Source organism: Metopolophium dirhodum, chromosome 6 (genome assembly GCF_019925205.1).
Source record: "Metopolophium dirhodum isolate CAU chromosome 6, ASM1992520v1, whole genome shotgun sequence".
NCBI lineage: Eukaryota > Metazoa > Arthropoda > Insecta > Hemiptera > Aphididae > Metopolophium > Metopolophium dirhodum.
In genome coordinates this window covers 17,003,872-17,021,704 of record NC_083565.1, presented here as the reverse complement: position 1 = coordinate 17,021,704, position 17,833 = coordinate 17,003,872, and the positions used below count along the sequence as shown (strand labels likewise).

Sequence of the window (17,833 nt, the reverse complement as noted above, 5' to 3'; positions counted from 1 at the left end):
TTCAAATACTCCATTTTAAACAAAACAAGTTTTTATTATATTGTAGATTGTTCCTAGTAATTTCAATTTGAAATGTTGTTTTCCATTTTGTACTTTACTTCCATTTTCATTGTGTTTCGTTAATAGAAATATGTTATTTCTACAATATTATTAAGTTAGTTTTTTTTGTATATCAAAATATCAATGTTAGACATTTTTTTTGAGACTTAATTATGTTAAGTTTTTTTTTTTTTTTAGTATTTTGACTTTTTTGCCGTGTTAATTGAACTAATTAATACATTTTGTTTAAAACTGAAACACACTGTCTTCCTCTAGCAAGTGGCTTATATAAAATATATTTTTAATAAATGATATACAATTAATATTTTAATGTTTGACTGTTAAATATAATACAATATTTTGTTACAAATATTGATACTGTGTTTAATATATATTTTGTAATACTATATACTACACTGGAACATATTTGAATTTTTAATTATACATTATGTACACATGTTAAATTGAATTTTTCTTTTTTTTTTTAAATTTCAAATCATATTTTGAAGTTAAAATTAGGTATGTTGATGTTAATTATAAATTTTTTCTATGTACATAATGATAGTATAGTAAAATTATTATACTAGTACTCTATTTGAATAATTAGCGGTGTTTAGTTATTGTAATTTTAACTATTAACAATTTAGTTTGAACTTACTTACGTTTTCTTTTTTTTGTTTTAATTAGTGATGAGAGTCTAGTAAATTTACCGTGTACAGTTTACCGGTATGGTAAATTAACTATTAATTTTGTTTTAAATTTTCTAAAAATATAATTGGATTATAATGCAAATAGGAATTTTTATAAAATGATAATGACTGATAGGTATGTGAAATGAATTATTGTAGTTATTGAATACCACATTTCGTCAACCAATTTGTGGATCATTTAATCATGTCATTTAATATATAATATTGTATGCATTTTAATAAAACAAATGACAATGATTATTAATTATTATTTTTAATTTTATTTCTTTTATTTCTTGATTAGCCAATTTTTTACTTAAATTCGTATTTTCATAATATATAGGTTTATAATATAATTATATATATATTACAAATGATCAAAGAGACAATTAATTTGAGTTTATCATTATTATTATTATGCACATGATGTATTATATGTATTATAAAAGATATGTTTTTTTTTGGTTAGGTTATGTTGGTTTTTATTATAAAAAGGTAATTCAGTATTTTAAATTTAAATCTAATTATTTTATTTAATTCTATGGTGTGATTCAGTGGCGGATCCAGGGGGAATTTCCCCTCGCCCTCCAAACACCGTAGTTTCCCTTTGTCTTACACTAAAATTTGTTGCAAATGTATGTACTGTTTGTAATTTCCCCCCTCCATGTCCCCCCACCCACCAAAAAAAATTAAGCCCTGGATCCGCCACTGGTGTGATAAAAAAATCAAGACCATTATTTTATTTTATATTTATCTTGTCTTCTTTACATAATATAACGACAATAACTGTGACAAAGTTCAATGGCCACCGTACACTATAAACCAATTTTTAATAACAATTTACCAATTTTACTATAAATTTAAAAAATAAAAAAACTGATATTAATTTATACTGATTTATAAATATATTTTCGTGAGTTTTTTTATATATTTTTATATATCTGTGGTTAACAACTTGAATTAACCCTGCTACCAACCCAATCAATTTTGATAGCCGAAAGTCGAATCATAAAATATAAATTAATAACTAAATTATAAAAATCATAAATATGTATGAGTCCATAATTTTTATAAAAAAAAAGTACAATTTCATGTATTTCACACTATTGTTAAGGACACTAGAACACGCATAAAAAAAAGTACTGTGCTACGAAAAATAGTACGTCTGGTCTCCATAATTATATGTCCTTGTTAAAAGAATAGGCACCTATCATTAACTGTACCAAAATAAACTATTTTCGTAAATTATTCTAAAACGTACTTTTTTTTATTTTATGCAAAAACATCAAGACATCAAGACATTAACGAGTTAATAAGTTAAGTTAATAGTTAACTTATTAGTTTGCTGTTTTAATTAACTTAACTTTAACTCAACTCATTTTTATCTATGTTAACTTAAAATCAACTTATATTAATTTTAATATTCCCAATTAAGTTAATTTTTCTGAAAAATATTATTTATTTAATTTATAAGTTCGTAAAATATAGAAAATATTATCAGAAAAAATAGGTATATTTGCGAAGAATTTCGTATATTATTTTATAAATAACCAATATCAGTAATATATCGTATTAATTAGGAAACAATTAATAATAATATAGGGGTAATTATGTACCTAACACTAATTGTCCGTATATAAAGACATCAATAGATACGAGCTCTTGAAACTATGATTTGTAATACCCATTTATTAGTTACTCATTAGTTATCACTTATTACTTATTATTTATTAATTTATTTTATAATATAATAATTTTATTACAAAAATACCTACTTACCTATACTGGTGTATTATATATTTATACATTATTAGTTCATACCACGGTTATCTAATCTCACGGTTATCGGATTCAAATAATGATTATAAACTCTTCTTTTTGACAATTATTTGTCCAACACAAATTTTAAATTTCCTTCAGAATTACTAAATACACTTAAAGAAATATATATTAAGTATAATACTGCCATCCCTTCATCTGCAAATGTTGAGCGGCTTTTTAGTGCTGGAGTACAGTTACTAAACAAGAGGATCAATGGCAGATCAAAATTTTGAGATGACATTATTATTAAAACTTAATAGATATTTTCAATAAAAATATAGTCGTTTTTTTATAATTTTTAAATGATTGAGTAATTTATTTTTTGAATTATAAATGTTACAATACACTATACAGTACCTAAGCACATTCACGCTAAAATTTAAATTTAAACGAACCCAGAGTAAAATATAGATTTCTAAAAAGATATGTATCTTTATGCATAGGTATATTAGTATCCAAGTGATTAACACGTCGTATTGGTTATTTTAATACCTTTTCAATGCATTTTTTTTTTTATTAACTTAACTTATTAATTAAAGTTAAGTTAAGTTAAACTTAATTGATGTTTTGAAAATGTTAATTAACTTAACTAATAACGAGTTAAAAAATATCATTAACTTGCCCAGCCTTGCTATTACCCGTGTTGTAGGTATAGGGAAGTAAAATAAAGTTGATCTAAAACGTACTAAAATTTAGTTTAAAAATTGTAATTAAGTTTGAATTTTAGATTCTGAGTGAAACGATGAGTGTATTAATTTTACTATGATATGTGTTTTTTATTTTTATTTATTTATTTTTTTATGTGTCCGTGTACCTACACGATAAGTACCTATAGTCGAAATAATGCTTCGATTTTCAACTTCATTATCTTGTTCGACGAGAAAGTGAATATTGTTGGTGCAATGGGGAGGTCAAAATTTAAAATTCCGAATAGTTTTCAAATGCTCCGGGAAAAAACAACATAAAAATTAATGTAAAACGGGAATTTTTATGCATAATCGGTTTTCCTCAAAATAGAAAAAAAATCAAAATTGTGGGAATGTCGATTTCAAGTAGACTTGACGACGAATTCAAATCTGTTTTCAGAATTCTTATCACTTCATTAGATCAATTGATATGTTTGGCAAAGAATCCGTCTAAAACCCTATGTCGCGCGTGTGTTAGACAAAAACAGAAAATCATGGTATGGAATCCCCTTAATATAAGAAAAATATGTCGACGATTTTACACGTACCTATCAAGTTCAATGATTTGAACAGCAGATATATTATCATCATAGATATTATTATATTAAACTTAATGATAACTAATATAAGTATACGTATAATATAATTTATTATCTGGATTATGTATGCTTAACTGCTAAGTATACATAGACAGAAAATTCAAGATTTAAATTTAGTTCAATATGTTGTTGACGAATTTTCAAAAATAAACGTGACTTACAGTTCTTGTTATAACATTTAATTATCTTTAGTTATATAACGTTTTATATAACGAACTGCCTATTCTTATTTATTTTATTAATAATTTTATGGTTATGATAAATTGATAAAATATAATATTGTATGAATAGTCATATAATATTATGCTATAAAAAAAATAGTAGTAAGTTATAGTAAATTTACACATAGCAGTAAACAGGTTAACAGAATGGTCATTATTACTGAAAAAATATAGTTCCCCCTCCCCCGGATTTTTAAAGATGGACGCGCTTGATCTCCCACCTTTGATATTATGTCGTACACAGGCGATAGGAGTAATATTAATGGCGTATACTGTATACGATAATGAAATACGAACAAAATAGGGGCATTCTGTTTTCATTCATGTAGGGAGTTCCTAATATTTTATCTGCACTTCTATTCTCGTTTCACACAATAACCTAACACCTCAGAATAAATTCTGTGATCACACGGCGACGGGTATGCGTATACAGCGTACCGACCACCATTGCGAAATGCCTATGTACACGCCGTGTGTATCCATAAGTCCAATCACCAACGGGTAATATACTATACTATATATAATACTAATCCTTAAAAGTTGAACGTTTATACATTTTTAACTACAAAATAATTATTAAATTTTAAATTTGATACATTTTGTCAAAATTCGAACTATAAATGCTTCTAAAAAAAAGTTGTGCCTATATGTATTTTTAATATTTTTCAACTGTTTTTGAAACAATATATCAGGAGCCTTGCATTAAATTTTCACGCTTTTTTACCAAACAAATAAAATTGTATTAATATTTATAGAAAAAAACTAAAAAAATTGAAAACTAACAATGTCCGTAAACTTTTCATGTACCTATCTACAGTTATTCGTTTTTGTATAACAACAAAATAGCAAAATCGTTACATGTGAAATCGAGGGAATATCCAATATTGTAAAAATATGAACTTCAAACGCTCATAAAAATGTAATTTGATTTGCTTGTGGACATTCTTTTTTTGTTAAAGGTAGACAAACTTATGAATAATCTTGTATTTCATTTTAAAATCTCAGATTTAAAAAGAAAAATTTTTATGAATTCTTAACTCAAAATAAATTTTTTTTGTGATTTTTCCGTATTTTGTCAAGATTTGAATTTCAAATGCGTATAAAATAAACTATGACAGGATTTTTTTTTAAATATCATTGTAACAATATAGTAGGAGCCTTTTATTAAATTTTCAAGCCTTTTTACCCAACAAATAAAGTTTTATTGATATTCATAGAAAATGTGAATACAAACAACCAGTCAAAATTTCTTGTATATACGTTCATTGGTTTTAGAGTTACACCAAAAACCAAAATTGATTATATCAATAACCTATTTTGCATAAATAATTCCTTAATTTTTTTCCTTGCTTTTGAAAACTACTGCGAATTTTTTTACCCCTACCCCCCCCCCCCTCTCCAACAGAAAACTCATGGAAATTTCTTATTAAAATTACTCCCCTCCCCCCCCCTAAAGTACCAACTAGATTCACTTTCCTATCAGAAAAGATGCTGTTGAAAATAATCCAAGCATTTATACAGTCCTAAATGGTGATGACAGACAAAAACAAAAAAAAACAAATCATTGTAAAATCAATACATTCATCGCTCCGCTCAGAATCTAAAATATAGATATAACATTATATAGATACTGTGCTTTATGTAGTGCTGCAATGGTTTTAAATTACGAGGGGAAGATACAAGGCCCCACCCAAAGACTGAAAACTATAAAATGCATTGCATGTTCTAAAAATAATACCATTGCAAATCTCCATCACATTCCATATACATTTCACTACCTACTTCAGTTAATTATGTTGTCAATCGTCGATGCACATTGCACGCGCATAATACCTATAAGTGGCTAAGCAATAACTTATAATCATTTTTTTTTTATTTTTACTTTTTAAATAACCATGATTCATAAATTTGTTTTTTTCACAATTTTAAAAAGCATACTTATATAATATGTAGATTAAGGTATTTAGTAATTGCAATATGTCAATATGGCAAATGCATTATATACTTTGTATACAACGTCTATCCTCTATATTTTTTTCTATGGATGCTTGAAAATTTAATACTAGGCTCCTACTATATTGTTACTATGATATTTGAAAAATATTAAAAATCCTTAGTCACAGTTTTTATTTATAAGCATTTAAAGTTCAAATCTTGACAAAATACGGGAAAATCACGAAAATTAGCAAATAATTTTGAGTTGAGAATTCATAAAAGTTTTTCTTTTTAAATCTGAAAATGTGATACAAGATTATCCGTAAGTTTATCTACCTTTATCAAAAAAAAAAAAAAAATGTCTACAAGAAAGTCAAATTAAGTTAAAAAATATTTTGACTCTTTTTGAGCCGTTTACGGACATTGTCAGTTCTCAATTTTTTTAGTTTTTCTTTCTATAAATATCAATTAAATTTTATTTATTGGATAAAAAAGCGTGAAAATGTAATATAAGGCTACTGATATATCATTCTAATAGCAGTTGAAAATTATTAAAAATACATAGGCTTATATAAGCATTTAAAGTTCAAATTTATAATTTAATAATTATTTTGTAGTTAAAAATTTATAAAATGTTCAACTTTTATAGCTAAGGATTGAAAATTTAAAACAAGGCTCCACGTAAATAGGTTATATATAAATTACTTTATTCACAATAATATTATCAAATATACTGGGTAATATCATAGGCTGACTGACCGTTTTCGCTCAGAATCGTTTTTCTTATACAATTATATTATATCATTGAATTCAAATTTAACACCATCAATTACAGTGACCCACTTGTAACCTACTATACAGCAGAGCGACATCCACTTACCCACCTTTTTAGTTTTTACAAAAACAAATGGTAACTTTTTTTTATCACCATAAAACATTTTCAATTGCCCAACGGCTTCGTTCTTATGTTCTATTTGCATATAGAACATAATGATATAGGTACGTGTAATAATGGTGTTAATATGTGTGTAATAATAAGTTAATATTTTAATAACAATTATGTATAACATTCGTATTATTATATTAATACATTTCTATTGCTATATTATGCTTTTCCCGTTTCCCGTGTGAACTTGTAACTGCAGCTTTTACCAAAGATCTCCAACACTGTCGATCTTCTGCAGCTTCTTTAATTTTCGCTCCTTCTTTTTTATATCATTTGTCATATTTTAGTATCTTAGTTCATCCAACTTTGAAGTGGTCTTCCTACTAGTCTTTTTTTATTTGGCTTGCTAGCAAATACTAGTTTTGTTAACTTCCCTTCCCCTTTTTGGCCTGCACACCATATGCCCATATAATTATACATAGGTATATTATATGCATGTTCAGCCTATTCCAACCTTTTTGATTTTAGAAAATCTTCTAAGCTGTGTCTATTATCACTACTGTTGTACAACCTGTTTAAGTCCACGTTCTTTCTCCACGTGTAATTTTTCTTTTGATAATCGAAAGTCATCAGTTTAGTATTTAAATTAACTATAAAAAAAATATTGACAGTTAAATAAAAATAGAATAGAATATCTGAATATTATAACTAAATGTGTATTATAGTCTATATTTTAAATTACCAAATCAAATATCTACCAGTCATTTAAATTTTGATGAAGTGTGTCAGAAGTTCGTGTTCAAGGCTAACATACCAGCTGTATGATACATGTTGGTAAAGGCACATCAGCTCACGTTTTACTATTTTAAATGTTAAAAGTGCATTATTTTTTTGAACTCAGTCATTCTGACAATAAAATAAATAATAATATAAATTATGTCTATTTATAATATTATACTAATAAAATAATATATTATAGTTATTACTTACTAGGCATTAGTAATATTATATATTATCAATAGTCAGTAGGTTGAATAGGATATAATATTAAAATATGTGTGAATGATATAATAGTATATTAGTGTATTGACTATTTTAAATTATGCGGGATACTGACATGAACCATGTACCTACCTAATATATTAATATGTTGAATGTTCGACATCAAACATCAGTAACTGTTATTTAAATAACTTTTTAATAGTAATTGACACTTTATAGTTTCTATAATATAATATGATTTAGGATAAAACCGTAAGAGAAATTAATATAAATACTATACTCTATACTCACTATAGTATTATAAATATTCAATGTTAAACTGGCTTGCTTAAAATGTTGATAATCGTCCTAATGGCTAGTACCTACATTACAAACATATTTAAGCAGCATAGCCCATTAGGTTAGCCGTTAGGAATATAAATATAATATAAAATATATTCCATTATTCTATATTCATCATACGCATATATTATGTATAGAAAACAGATAAAACTATATGATATCTGAAAACTGGATACTGAGTGGATACTGACTGGATAGTATAATAATTGTATACGTATGCGGTATACTTATTATACTGGCTACTATATAACTACTATTCTGAAGCTATCGTGTACGCTATAATCTTTTTGCGGTTATTAATAATTGTAATTACAATAATATAGCATACTAACATATTGTGGACTTTAAATTAAAATGTAAACAATAAATTGTTACAAAGTCTATGAATATCATTGTAATAGGTACGCAGTAGGAATCATATGCGCAGAAGTAATTTTACAAAATTTTTGTACAGTTATTTATTTCTTCTATTATATAAATTATAAATCAGACGTGGTTAGAGTGGTTAGAGTTATAATACAATTAATAGTTAATTTATATTATATAAATTAATAAATAACGCCATTATTCGTTACGTAACTATTTTTTGAACATAACAATATCGATACATAATAAAAATACAATATTATATAGTATATAGCTATATAGACAATAGATATTAATTTACTTATTAGTTATCATTAGCAATACAATTTCTTATTAATTATACTTACCGTAAGTAGTGATGGGCAAATTCCCGGAAATATATTTTTGGGAATTTCCCGGGAATATAAAAAGTTTTTTAATATTGATCATAATTTTCAGTTTTAAATTAAACTTATGGCTGTAAATGATCCAAATTATAGTTCTTTACTGATATTATTTCAGTTTTTGTTGGTCAACAAAGCAGTTTAGCCAATTGATGTGAACAAAACGCACTAATTAATACTGCTACTGTTAGAGTACAGCTAATGTACAGTAATATAGACTGTCATTCTATTCCCACTCAATTTTTTTTTTTTTTTAAGGATATTTCTCGAGAGGCTGGGGAATATTCCGGGAATATTCCCTGTTCCCGGGAACATTCCTTGGGGAATATTCCTAGTGGCACATCACTAACCGTAAGTAACTTATGTAGTAACGGAGATACATTCATAATTAATTTATAATACATGATCAAATTAAAAATGCAATTTTATTTTAGTTTTGATTTACTACTGTTGTACAGTACAGTAACTGTTGTATAGGTATTAGGTAATATCCAACACAAAGTCATTAACAAAAATATAATCTTGTACAACAAAATTAAAAAATCATTTATACTCGGGTCATAATTTTGTTATAAAATTATTATTATTACGTATACAAGTAGATATTAAACCAATTTACGTTTAAATTATTCACAAGTTTCAAATATACCTAACAGCATAGATATATTATGTAAGTTAATGGAGACAATAAAAATACATTTTTTTAAAACTTTTTTTCATTTTTATCTCATTATAATAAATTTTTAATGTGAATGTAACACACTTATACATATTTGGTCCATAAGGATAAGACATAATTAATCAATAATTACTGTAATTATTTTTAATTCAAACACTACAATATTAAATTATGCACATTTTACTGAATACTGATTAGTGATTAGTCATATCGAAATAATCACACCGGCATGTGTTGTCTCCGTCTTACAAAAGCGTTACGTTTACGTATGCAATATATAAGTTCAGAAGTTCCTGTTTAGCTTAGTTATTTTTAATTTAAGAGTGAATTTACCTACTAAACTTATAGCTAACAATAATTTCTGTGATTTGTTAATGTTTTTTTTCGATATTTAAATTTTTAAATGACTAATGAGAATGTTAAAATTGTAATATTTATATATTAGGCACTTATAATGTTGTAACTCGAATCAATATTAATATACCGAAAAAAATTCCAAAAAACCACATACAATGTTGTTACCTTCAAGTTTAATAATATATGATAATCCTCTCTAATATCAAAACTTACGAAGCTAGAAATACTGAAGGCTGAACGGAAATTTGCCATGTACGAACTACGCAGTACGCACTTGTACACGTCCTACCAAGTATGTAATGTGTGTGTATATCTAAAATGTAAATGTGCGTTTAAAATATTATACATATTGTATATTATATGCTATACAGACATATTGCTAAATAGGTAATGCAGCCAATGTGCAGGTGGTTCCTATTGGTTATTTCCTTATACCTACATGGCTACATAATATTATTGTATATAATTTCCCGCCTATAGTTAATGGATTGTCGTCTCTCGGCGTGTTGTATTATGCGTGCCTAATATATTTTGTTGTCCACCTACTTTAGGAATTGAACACAAGTCACAACCGACTAACGAGATAGCCGAGATTCAAATCAGTCGTAAATATAATATTATTGTGTTTCAGGTAACAATGCTATTATAAACTATTACATAATGCAATATAATATTAGTATATTACACGTCATGTACACACACGCATATAATTACTGCAATGGTATACATAAAAGAGGCCTTTATAGAGGTGTGTTTCGTAAAAAGCCGAAAACGCACCAACCGAGGTAATAAATAATGTTATTGTACATAAAGTACATTAATACATTATCAATCATTGCCACGTGCCGATGTGTGCAGCAGCTGTATAGTATTATAATTGTAAAATTGTTATATATTATACTGCACTATTATTATTACAACGCGTTTCGTGTTAGACGAAATAATAAATTACACGCCCGTGGGCCGTGGCCCGTTGAATTGGATTGGATTTATCAAGAACACGATAAAATTGTCAAAAACGACCCATCGTACGAGCGCAAATTAAAACGCGCGTTGGCGGTGGTGCTGCCGTCGCGTGGGAGAGCGCCAGAGCGGCGCGACTGCATCAACCGTGGACGGCGGAATCGGGCGGCCGCAACCGGCGCGACACGGTTTTTTAGTTTTTTTTACTCGTAGTCGCCAGTTGCCACTCGCCCGTCAATCGTCGTTACGTTTCCGTTGGTCGCTGTACTCGTGGAGTGCGGTGGCGGCGGTGGTGGTGGTAGGTGGTGACTGGTGGTGCAAGTGTGCAACGAGTACCTAAACAACAACGCACGCGCGTCGATGGAGTATTGCACCGGCCACCGACTGTACATTTCACTATTTTAATTTTTAGTTATTACTATATTTTAATAGTATATTATATTATACACGCGCGCGCGCTCGCCGTCCCGCGAGTCGCGACACGTAATTATTACTATTATTACAATTCACTTTTCACGCGCGCACGGGCGGAGCGTTGTTTTTTCATTACACTCCTCGCGCCACAGTGCCACACGGCCTGTGATCAGCAGAGAACATCTGAACGCGGAACGACCTGGTTTATGTTTCGCGCCCGTATGGCTGTTCGGGAATATAAATATACTTAAATAATATGCACAGTGCACACACTGCCGTAATTTTATAACAGACAACAGTGTATACTATATACCTATATATATTATGTATATATAAATCACCGTTATCGCCAGTGTATGTATATGATATATATGTGTGTATATATGAAATAATAATATTGAATATTATTTATAAACGCGCGCGCGTCAACCGACGACGTCGACCGCCGCCGCCGCCGCCGTCGTCGATATCACCGCAACCGGCGCAACCACACACGACCGACTACCGAGCTGCGATAGCCGCCTCCGTCAGTGTATTGCCGTCCGCCGCAGTGCAGTTGTAAAATGCCATTGTGCCTGTTCGGTCGGCGTCGTCGCGTATCCTACCGGAAAATCAACAGCGCCGGCACGTTGTAGTGCCAGCCAGCGGTAAAATGGCGACGCCGTCGTCGACGACGACCACCACCAACAGCAATGCCACAACCGCGGACAACGCGCCTTTGACGGCAGCCGCCGCTTCTTCAGCTGCCGCGGCGGCTTCTATCGTCTGGCCGAACACCCGGGACAGTTACGAACTCCGCGAAGTCATTGGTAATCTCACTCATATTCTTATCACATTCAGCTGTCGTAGTACCTAACACCTGCGATCTTGATTCTTGACGCGCCGTCTACCGATCTCGTGTTTGCCCGATCGCCACCCCTCGGAGACCCGGTGAACGCCGTCGTATACACCTGGCCTGCTCCCCACTCGCCGACACCGGTTGTGCTCGTCTTATATTTTTAAAAGGTTTTTTAGGTTATACCGCAACGATTTCTAAAATAAATAAATAGTTACTAGTTATTACCCATTGTTGTTTTGCGTTTTATTATCCCGGCAAACGGGTTAGAGACTGTGATCGCACCGAAATCGGCGTCCGAACGGTCGTTTTCATTTTGTTGCACGATTTCTACAGATGCCTCAATGGTGTCTGCTGCTCACTCAATCACTCTGCAATTCTGCTCCGTCAACCCGTACCCTCTTCATTACTCTGTCACTCCCACCCCATCACTCCGTCATTGTACTTATGGTACTTATCTCACAAACGATTAAATTACCGTCACTAATTGAGTCGCTTACTATATTATGTGATATCATTACCTACCGATTACCGTCGACCACAATAATAATAATAAAAATATGACAATTCATTCTTTAGACTTGCCCGATGAGATATCAGGTTTTTCCACTCGGTCAACATGTCCTGTTGAAATGTTGTAACGATGCTACTTATAATATATTTAGTACTATTATATTAGGTAGTTGAAAATCAGAAAAATGTTTTTTGATTTTTGCACCAAGAATATTATTTCTTATCTCGAGTAAAAAACAAATAGGTAATACTACATTTATCTAATAGACGAATTCGCTCATCAAACATTTCACAACTTTTATGGTGTCACGAATAGATCGTATTGTATAATACATAATACTATACATGGAATGAAATTTAAATTTATCTGTAGTTCAATATAATAAATTATAATTTAATTAATCCACACATTTTTATTATTTTAATTAAATATTAAATATTATTTTAGTTAAAAATGTAATATACCTAATTAAGGGATACAAAAAAGTTGTAATACCTACTGAAACCAAAACTTAACTAAAATAAAACCCCAGCTAAATATTTACAAAACTAATATTATAAATCTATAATACTTAAGTAGCTACCTACTATGAACCTATATTGTGTAGATATAGTGTCTATAGTCCTTTTTAATCTCTTATTATCTTTGGGGGTATACATAAAAGTATTTTTTACTATGATATTAGTAAAAATTTCATAACATGAGTAAATAACATAAAGAGACATTTTATGTAGGTAATATTTAATAATATACCTACGACCTAACCTCAGAAATATTCTTATTTTTGAAATTAATATATTATTCAGAAATAAATCACCAAATTTGCCAAACGTACCTATTGGTTTTAGAAAACAAAATTAAGTTGCGTATAATTTATCTGTTCAATAAAAACAAGAGATATGTATTAAACATATTCAAGTACCTACTTATAAGGCGTTTAATTAATTCAATTAATATTGTGAAAGTAAATAATGAATCATTGATGCCATCATATTAATTTAACATTTTAGTGTGTACCAATTGTATACCTATCGTTGAACATTGAGTAAACATTTTAAACCTACAAAAAAAAAAATAATGTACATTATCTACAATGATATTTTTGAGGCTAAAACCATGCAAAACAATATAAATCATATGGATTGATGTTTTTGATTGGTGAAATTGAATCTAAATGTTTTACTTTAATTTAAAAATAAAAATCTGTACCAGTGGTGGTTAAATTTCTATAAGAAAAAATATAAATTATAAAACATGCATAGTTATTGATTTATAACAATGTAGATACATTAAACACATTTTGTCGGGGAATTATGTGCAGTTTCAGTATATAATTAGTATTTTGATATTTGTAATATGGTATTCTATACTTCAGTTCACAATAATCTATTAAATTAATGATTTAATCAAAATTCTTCATTTGATATGCATTTAAATCAAATTGTATGTCAATTATAAATATTTAATTGTAATAAATGTACATTTTTGAAATATTTATGTATTATATACTTGGGTCAAATCTATTAATTTAATATATATTGTGGATGTAGGTATAACTGCATAAGAATAATTATCAATATAATTACATAACTGAAAATTTAAATAAAATATAATTTAAATCCCTATTCTCTATCATACAGTGTTATGTTATTTTGCCTACAGATTTTAAATATAAGATATTGCATCATTATAAAAAACACTTTTTCAACATTGTTACAGCCAGATTTATTTTTTATTTTTATTTGAAACAGGTTAAGTGTAGGTATACTAATTAATAAAGTTTTTAACAGTTGTATAGTATGTACTAAAAGTAATACAACTCGCCAATAACTCATGCACTTTAGATAATATAACAGTATTCATTTTTGTTGTAAGAATACGTCAAAATTCATAATATAATATATAGGTTATACATATCTATGTATTATAATATTAAGTTTATTACAACCATTCCCTGTAACCAACCTATTATAAATAATACAAATTTCTTACATTAATATTTTTAATATTATACAATTTTGTAATTTTAATTTAGGTAAATATTTAAGTATTTTCTGCCATGAATATATATAATTAGTTAATAGTAAAAATTAATTATACGTATTGCTATGTTTTGAGTATTTATGAATTATATTAATAAATAACTGTTAACATTTTAGGTGTTGGTGCTACAGCTACTGTTCATTGTGCTTATTGTAAGCCTCGTCAAGAGAAATGTGCCATCAAGAAAATAAATTTAGAAAAATGGAATACCAGCATGGATGAATTAACAGTAATTATTTATATTTCAATCTATAGTTAATAATTATTATAATTTTTTTTCATACTATATAGAAAGAAATACAAGCTATGTCATGGTGCCAGCATGAAAATGTTGTAACGTATCATACTAGTTTTGTAGTTGGTGATGAATTATGGTTAGTATTACGTTTGCTAGAAGGGGGTTCATTACTTGACATACTTAAACATAAAATGCGCACAAGTGATTGTCGTCATGGTGTTCTTGATGAAGCTACTATTGCAACTGTTTTAAGAGAAGTTTTGAAGGGCTTGGAATATTTCCATTCTAATAGTCAAATTCATAGGTACTCTTTCATATTCTGCTATATGTACGTAAGGAATTTTTAATAACTTTTTATATATATATTTATAGAGATATAAAGGCTGGAAATATTCTTTTGGGTGAAGATGGAACGGTTCAAATAGCTGATTTTGGAGTGAGTGCATGGTTAACAACTGGTTATGATACTAATCGTCAGAAGGTTCGACACACATTTGTTGGCACACCTTGCTGGATGGCTCCGGAAGTCATGGAACAGGTACACACGGTAAAAGCAAAACATTTAACTAAAATTAATGCAATCGGTAAACACCGACTGCTAAGCTCGAAACCCTAAACCGTCCGACAAAAAATACATTAGGACCACGGATATGACTTCAAAGCAGACATTTGGTCATTGGGAATAACAGCCATTGAGTTAGCTACTGGAACAGCACCATATCACAAGTATCCACCAATGAAGGTTCTTATGTTGACACTTCAGAATGATCCACCTACATTAGATACTGGTGCTGACCATAAAGATCAATACAAAGCTTATGGCAAAACTTTTCGGAAATTAATTACCGATTGTTTGCAGAAGGATCCTACTAAAAGGTAATTAATTTTTTTTTTCTGCTGGATAAATGCTGAGGATTTGATAATATTATTTTCTTTCACAGGCCTACAGCTACTGAACTCCTCAAACATCCAATTTTTAAGAAAGCCAAAGATAAAAAATACCTTCAATCAACTTTAATTGCTATTGGTCCTAGTTTAGAAACTAGAGTACAAAAGGTACATTTTTTACTTAAAAAAAATCATCTTTTTATCTATTTTTGAATTTTTGTTTTAATTGAAAATAATTATTTAAAAGTTCTAAATATAATCATCGGTTTGTGACAGGCATCAAAAAGACAACCGGGCACATCTGGCAGATTGCATAGAACAATAACTGGAGAGTGGACATGGTCATCTGAAGAAGAATGTGATGGACAGTCATCAGATGATGAGGTAAGAAACGTATTATTAGATTATCAATTTTATAGTATAAACAACTTCATTAACTTTAAAACTGTTTTGTGCTATTATTTTAGTGTCAAGAAAAACCATTAAATAAATTAATTGAGGTCCCTCAATCATCTGATAGTGAAAATGAAAGTGGCGATGAACACTTAAATCTTGTTCTACGTATGAGGTTTGTTTAAATTTTTTTTTATGAATCACATTATGATTTAATGAATAACATTTTTATTTAAAGATAAATATATATATATAAGTTAATAATATAAATTATTATAAACTTGTAATTAAGTAAATATAAGCGGGAAATGAAATTTAAAAACTTACATAATTGTCCTAAATTAATTTAAATAGAGTTGATTTCATATTTGTCTTGGATATTGATCATATTAACTTTTAAAAAAAACAAACATAAACAACCAGTACAAATATTGATTTAAGTGCCAAAATCTATATTTAATATTTAAATAAATATTTCTATATAAAAAAAAAACAGTTAGATCAAGTTTTAAAATACATACCGTTAGAAGATATTATAATTTAATAATTTCTCACACGAAACTCACACACGGACATCTTATGGCAAAGACAGATCCACCCTTATGCCTAACATGCAATACAAACTACTCCATCAAGCATATCATCATCCACTGCCCAAACTTCAACGAAGCCAGAAAAGATCTTAACATCCCAGACAACCTGTACGAAGCAATTGGTCCATTTTCAAACTTTCATAGCATAATTTTATTTTTAAAAAAAATTGAATTGTACAATAACATATAATATTTAATGTAGAAATTAACACCTGTAAGCTAATAACCTATGTAGTTGATGCTTAACCAATAATAAAAAAAAAAAAAAATTTAATAATTATACATATTATATATTTGTAGGAACTCCAATCGTGAACTTAATGATATTCGATTCGAGTTCTTATTGGGAAATGACACCCCTGATGGTATTTCTACTGAACTAGTGGGAGCTGGATTGGTAGATGGCAGAGATGCTGATGTAATAGCTATGAACTTACGTGTGCTGATAGGTAATCAAACTCGCGATAGACCAGTTACTTTTGCTCTTGTAAGTATAAATTTCATATTTTATTATGGCATGGAATTGTAATATAATTATTTATCACTTAGGTATCTGGCTGCAACAGTGATGAAACACCAGATGAGAAAATGCTAGTTGGTTATGCCCAGCTGTCTTATGCAGATTGAAATCATAGTTACCAAATGACTTATATTCATCTGTCGTGCCACTAAAAATTTAACTCTGTATGTCTTAAATACAATTTTGTATGTATATATATAAATATATATATATATTTTTTAAATGATATATTTATTTATTTTTGTATATAGAATCTTAGTTCAGATTTTGAATAAAGATATATATGCTTTAGCAACAACTTGCTTGTGTTTAGTGAATTGTGTTCCAGTGTACCACATTTTTTATAGTCATTACTTAATTCCAAATAAATTTGTTTCATTATTATGCTATTTATTATTATTTTTACTATTATCACCATTTTTCTTAT

The 17,833-nt window shown here is 28.6% G+C and overlaps 1 protein-coding gene across 2 annotated transcripts; it reads left to right on the top strand.

Moving 5' to 3' along the window:
* The first annotated feature begins 10,590 nt into the window (after positions 1 to 10,590).
* On the top strand, positions 10,591 to 17,629 carry LOC132947879 (STE20/SPS1-related proline-alanine-rich protein kinase). Of its 2 annotated transcripts, none has more exons than XM_061018114.1 (10): positions 10,591 to 12,191; positions 14,891 to 15,003; positions 15,066 to 15,316; positions 15,385 to 15,550; positions 15,653 to 15,888; positions 15,954 to 16,068; positions 16,177 to 16,284; positions 16,368 to 16,468; positions 17,187 to 17,373; positions 17,436 to 17,629. In XM_061018114.1, the coding sequence occupies exons 1-10, from the start codon at positions 12,035 to 12,037 to the stop codon at positions 17,511 to 17,513; spliced, it is 1,512 nt and encodes a 503-aa protein (XP_060874097.1). In that variant the 5' UTR covers positions 10,591 to 12,034; the 3' UTR covers positions 17,514 to 17,629. The 2 variants fall into 2 exon arrangements, with proteins under 2 accessions (XP_060874097.1, XP_060874096.1); XM_061018113.1 differs by having other exon boundaries at positions 10,602 to 12,191; positions 15,385 to 15,559.
* Positions 17,630 to 17,833: the final 204 nt, after the last annotated feature.